This window comes from Drosophila miranda (genome assembly GCF_003369915.1).
Source record: "Drosophila miranda strain MSH22 chromosome Y unlocalized genomic scaffold, D.miranda_PacBio2.1 Contig_Y3_pilon, whole genome shotgun sequence".
Lineage (NCBI taxonomy): Eukaryota > Metazoa > Arthropoda > Insecta > Diptera > Drosophilidae > Drosophila > Drosophila miranda.
The window spans coordinates 5,620,165-5,624,866 of NW_022881625.1; the positions used below are offsets into that span (position 1 = coordinate 5,620,165).

The following is a 4,702-nucleotide window of genomic DNA, read 5'->3' on the forward strand; positions in this document are numbered from 1 at the left end:
TACGTCACCTGACCTGTGATTCGAAACACAACATCGAAGTGGGCCCTGAACTATCACTTGGAGCCGTTCAGAACTAGCTCTGGAAATCATTCAGTACGAATATCTGGAGAGAGCGGCACAACACAGAGAACGGCAGCAAATATCGAAAGCACAGGGAACATAAAGTAAATAAAAATACAAATACAAAACAAAGCCCATGAACGAATATTTCCTCACAGGTGCTGGAATAAGATGAATCCAACTCTTAACAATCCACGTTCCCCATTCACCCGCTCGCGGGGTATTTTCGGATCCATGGGATCCTTCGTCTTTACCGACCAGCAGCAGCAGCAGCAGCCGGGCCTGCAGGCCCCCCCCGAAGGTTCCGCCGACAAGAATGGACTCAATGCGATGCCCTTCCTAGGCCAAATCCACACCAGTCCTCTGCTGTCCCGCCCAATGGGTCCAATAGGTCACGCTCACCCCCCCACCTTCCCTCCGATGGGGGATTCAGATGGGTGAGCGGCAGCAGCCCAGACTCCCCTTCCCCCCAGGACATAACTTACCCCCGGCTCCACTGCAGATTCAATGCTGTGCCACAGATGGCTTCGATGGGACCACCGCCCGTGTTGAGCTCCCTCTGGACAGGCGGCGCTTCTCCGGACAGCCGCGGAGACTACTACGACGACCCCCACGAAGAGTACTCCGACTGCCGCTACGAGGGCGACTACGAGGGCGACTACTCGATGCCCACCGAGGAGGACCAAGAGGAGGAGTCGTGCTCCTGTCAGAGCCAGACCTGTCAGAGCCAGAGCGAGTTCAGCTCGATAGAGCGCACCGAGTCGGACTCGGAGTGGGAGGAGCTCTCCGACGGCCCTTCCCCCAGGGTCTCCCCGCTGGAGTCCCTCGGCGCAGTCGTGCTCTCCACAATGCAGCCGGAGCACCGTCAGCGCATGGTGGCCTTGTACCACCTCGTCTTGGAGACCACTGTGGTCAAGGTCGTGCTGCTGGTGCTGCAACTGCTGTGCTGCGCGGTAGTCTGGCTGGTTGAGAAGACCGTGGGCTTCAACGAAACCGTCGGCTCGAAGCGCCACCGATTGTGGAACAGCAAGTTCAAGCTGCGCACCATCCAGCGCCAGTTGCTGTGGCGCATGGCCAATGCCCGGGGCGATGAGACGCTCGTCTTCTTTGCCGTGCTCATGACCACGCCCTGGCTGTTCTCCCTCAGCCTCCTGGGATTCATCCTGTCCCTGGCGGCGCTCCTGAAGAAGACCGTCGAGCAGCTGGTGTTCCAGATACGCCTGCACCTCGTGCTCTAGGGGCAGCCATCGAGCAGAAAGCAGCAAGCAGTATCCAATCACACTGACAGAAGACACACGGCCACACGCCCGACACTCCACCCCTCCCCACAGAGATGTTTGCATTTCCATTTGGGCATCTATTTTCGTTGATGCTGGCATCGCAATACACGGAATCGTCTCTCGGTTTTTGGCCGCAATGAAAATAGATACCGAAATATTCGAAATTCAAAGTCAATTCCCACGAGAGAGAGCGAGATAGGCCTTCTTTTGGTTTACGGCCTTTCTTTCTTCTGCCTTTGGCATCGCCCACTCCACTCTCTTTATTTTTCTTGCATTAAATTGGCAATAATATGAACTCGCCTTCTCTTTCTGCTTAGTAGTATTCCCCTGTCGCCGATAGCCCGCATCCTCTGCGTTCCAGAATCTGCGGAAATTTCCAGCGGGGGCTACTGGCGTGCGTCAGCCGTCGAGTAGATTGAATGGGAACGCTGCCAGCATATATGTACTATGTGTGTGTGTGCCCAACTAACGCAGACAACTGCGTTCTAGAATGAAATATTAATTCATTGGATACGCACACACAGATCCCCCTTCATCGCTCTCTGTTTCCCTCGGAGGGTGGCAGGGTACTGGGTGTCTACGCTGCTCGGCGCTGCCCTGAATCTAATCGCGCCTGCCTTGCTGTGTACCCACTGTAGATGCATATGTACATACAGTTGTTAATCAATGTCCGTTGATTGTCGCATCGTTGCTTGGAAGGGGAATCCCCCTTATATTAAAGCTGGGATCCTATGCCAGAGCAGAACGCAATACTTTTCATATCCTACCTAGGGTTTCCTTAACCAATCCCATAACTTTCGACATTGACAATGAGGCTTCATCAGCATTCGTTCGCTCACAGTCATTATCATAATGATGATGATAATGATAATAATATGCATGTGTGTGGTGTGTGACTCTCGTTTAGGACCTGAGCTCAAAAGTGCAATGCACGGCAGAAAAATCAACACGAGCTGATTCAAGGGGTAAAGATATGTATCTTTGGCACACCGAAGTGCCGACACTCTTTCAATTCAAGCTTGTTCACAGCCCAGCGATTCGCAAATGCGGCCATGTGTTGTGTTGTGAGTATATAACAGCCCATCCGATCCGATCAGGCGATTCATCAGTGAAGATTTTCTCTCCTTTCGCTTTTCTGCCTAGTGGGGTCCCAAGTGTGGGAAAAGCCACGAGGGCGTGAAACTCAAGAAAAGCATGAAGAAAATTACGATTGAACCGGTGACTAGCTCATGGTCTTCCTCGAGCGAACCGACTGCCTTTCTTCAACTGGGACGATGAGGTCTGAGCGTGTCCATCTCGGCCAGTGAGAACTTGCTCGTAGCGGGTCAGCAGATTGGTTCGGACAATGGCGCCGTTCAGTTCCGCCTGGGCCTTGATGGCCTGTGGGAAAAGAGAGGGGAGAAAACAGTTGGATAAAGCCGAGGAAGAAAAGGAAATATAAACCCACCTGAGTATCGCTGACAGCCAGACCATTCAGGAGATTGAACAGCACAATGGTCATGAAGAACACAAAGAGCAGGAAGATCAGGTAAGTGTAGACGCTGTCAAACTTTATGTCACCGTCTACCTGGGGCTTGCCAAACAGTATGTAGAAGCACAGACTAAACGTAAGCACAAAGATCGAGTAGAGAGCAAAGCTCTTGATGAAGCTGCTGGAGACGGCGCGCAGCATGAGCATGTGCGTCGAAATTGTGTAGTGTACCAGAGTTTAAATATATATATATGTAAACAGATATATAGGCCCTTGATATCAGCAGATGACTATGACTGAACTTAAGGACGGCGTACAAATAGGGTTGGTCGTGTGCACTCTGGCTAGGCTCGGGTCTAGCTCGCCGGATGGTCGGGGTTCTTCCTCACCTAATTGTACTATCGTACCCCACTACATTTAAATAGTGCACTTTACGGGAAACTATAAGTGATTATACAAAAACAAAGTAAACTGAAATACTGATAGCGCCGACACGCCAAATAAAAGCCCTACTGAACCATTTCTATTTAGAGAGAACCTAGGTGTTGATTGCCCCTCTCTTCTGTACCCACCCTACCATGACAATGCGTTCGAGTTCTTGCATTGTCCCTTGATGAATCCTTTACTAAGATTTACCACATTTTATAAGATCCTGGCATGGATACTCGACAGACCATTTTTATGATTTTAAAGATTCATTTCAATTCAAAACGATTCATATTTTAATATAATGGGAGACTTCAATTTCAATGTTCATTACGTTGCAGTTGTAGAAACACAACAATTAACTTAGGTTCTAATATGTGTGTGGAGATAATGTTTTTTATCCCCAATCGGCCGACTAATTATTTCGAATTAAATAAAACTCGGCGCAGAAATAAAATTACGATATGTTCTTCAATGCGTGACATCCAAATTGCAAGTGTGGCTTGCCTGCCCTTTACATTGCCGCTCCGATCGCTAAGCGCAGCTTCGCTCGGCCGACGTCGGTAGGCAGACGCAAAGCGGAGATAGCGAAGAGCGAGCTGGCAGAGAGCGTTTAGCAGGGCAAGCAAGCGCAAAGCTTTAACAAACAAATGAGTGACATAGACATAAGTAACAAACAAAATAAGCGGCTGAGGGCCAAGAATTAGGTGCTATTTGGCCAGCAGCTAATCGGCTGGGTTCTGCTCCGAACATTCACCCCCGTTGGAAGGCAAAGGCTTTCAACAGATCCATCCTGAAGGGGCAGAACCGCTATTTTTCCAACGGCCCTCTTGAAGATGCTTGCTTGGGCGCAGCTGGCGGCTACGCTGGGATGATCGTCGAACGCAGCAATCGGCGCTTCTTTACGAAGGCGGCTTGTCGTGATTACGTCTTGATCATCGGGAACCTCTGTAATTGCATAGAATGGCAGGAAATTTGGCAATGTAGAAATTGTTGAAAGTTGAATTTCATTTAGCGTGGATATGTAGGTTTTTAATATATGGAAAAGTTCGCGCTGCAGTTCCTGATTCTCCGATCGCAGTTTTTCCACTTGCACCTGGCACTCGAGCAGCTGCTTCCTGCATTGCTGCTCTAAGTTTTGGTACTCCAGCGTTGTGGGTCGAAAATCGTCAATAGAGATGCACGAGGAATTTTCAAAAGCGGCTAAAGCTGCACGCTTATTCTCCGAGCTATCAATGCTTCCTGATACTATCCAACCAAGTTTAGTCTCCTGCAATGTTGGCAATTGGGCTGATAGTAGAATCTGTCCGACGCACATTAAATCGAAGAACAAACCAGAACCTATCAACAGATCGATACGTTGGGGCTTGGAGAAATTAGGATCAGCTAGTTTTAGATTATTCGGCATTGGCCAATCCTTTGCGTCTACGCCGAAGTTAGGCTGCATTTCCGTAATTGAGTTGGT

General features: G+C 49.6%; 1 protein-coding gene across 1 annotated transcript; it reads left to right on the forward strand.

Annotated features, from left to right (window-relative positions):
* The first annotated feature begins 280 nt into the window (after window positions 1-280).
* Window positions 281-1,311, forward strand: LOC117194787. The gene is made up of 2 exons (XM_033399280.1): window positions 281-497; window positions 563-1,311. Exons 1-2 carry the CDS (start codon window positions 295-297, stop codon window positions 1,296-1,298), a joined length of 939 nt encoding a protein of 312 aa, XP_033255171.1. The 5' UTR covers window positions 281-294; the 3' UTR covers window positions 1,299-1,311.
* Window positions 1,312-4,702: the final 3,391 nt, after the last annotated feature.

What these genes read in the sequence shown, in the direction of transcription:
- LOC117194787 (XM_033399280.1), top strand. Translation starts at nt 295, where the DNA reads ATGGGATCCTTCGTCTTTACCGACCAGCAGCAGCAGCAGCAGCCGGGC. An exon ending in CCGATGGGGGATTCAGATGG is followed by an intron (nt 498 to 562) that starts GTGAGCGGCAGC and finishes GCTCCACTGCAG; the next exon opens with ATTCAATGCTGTGCCACAGA.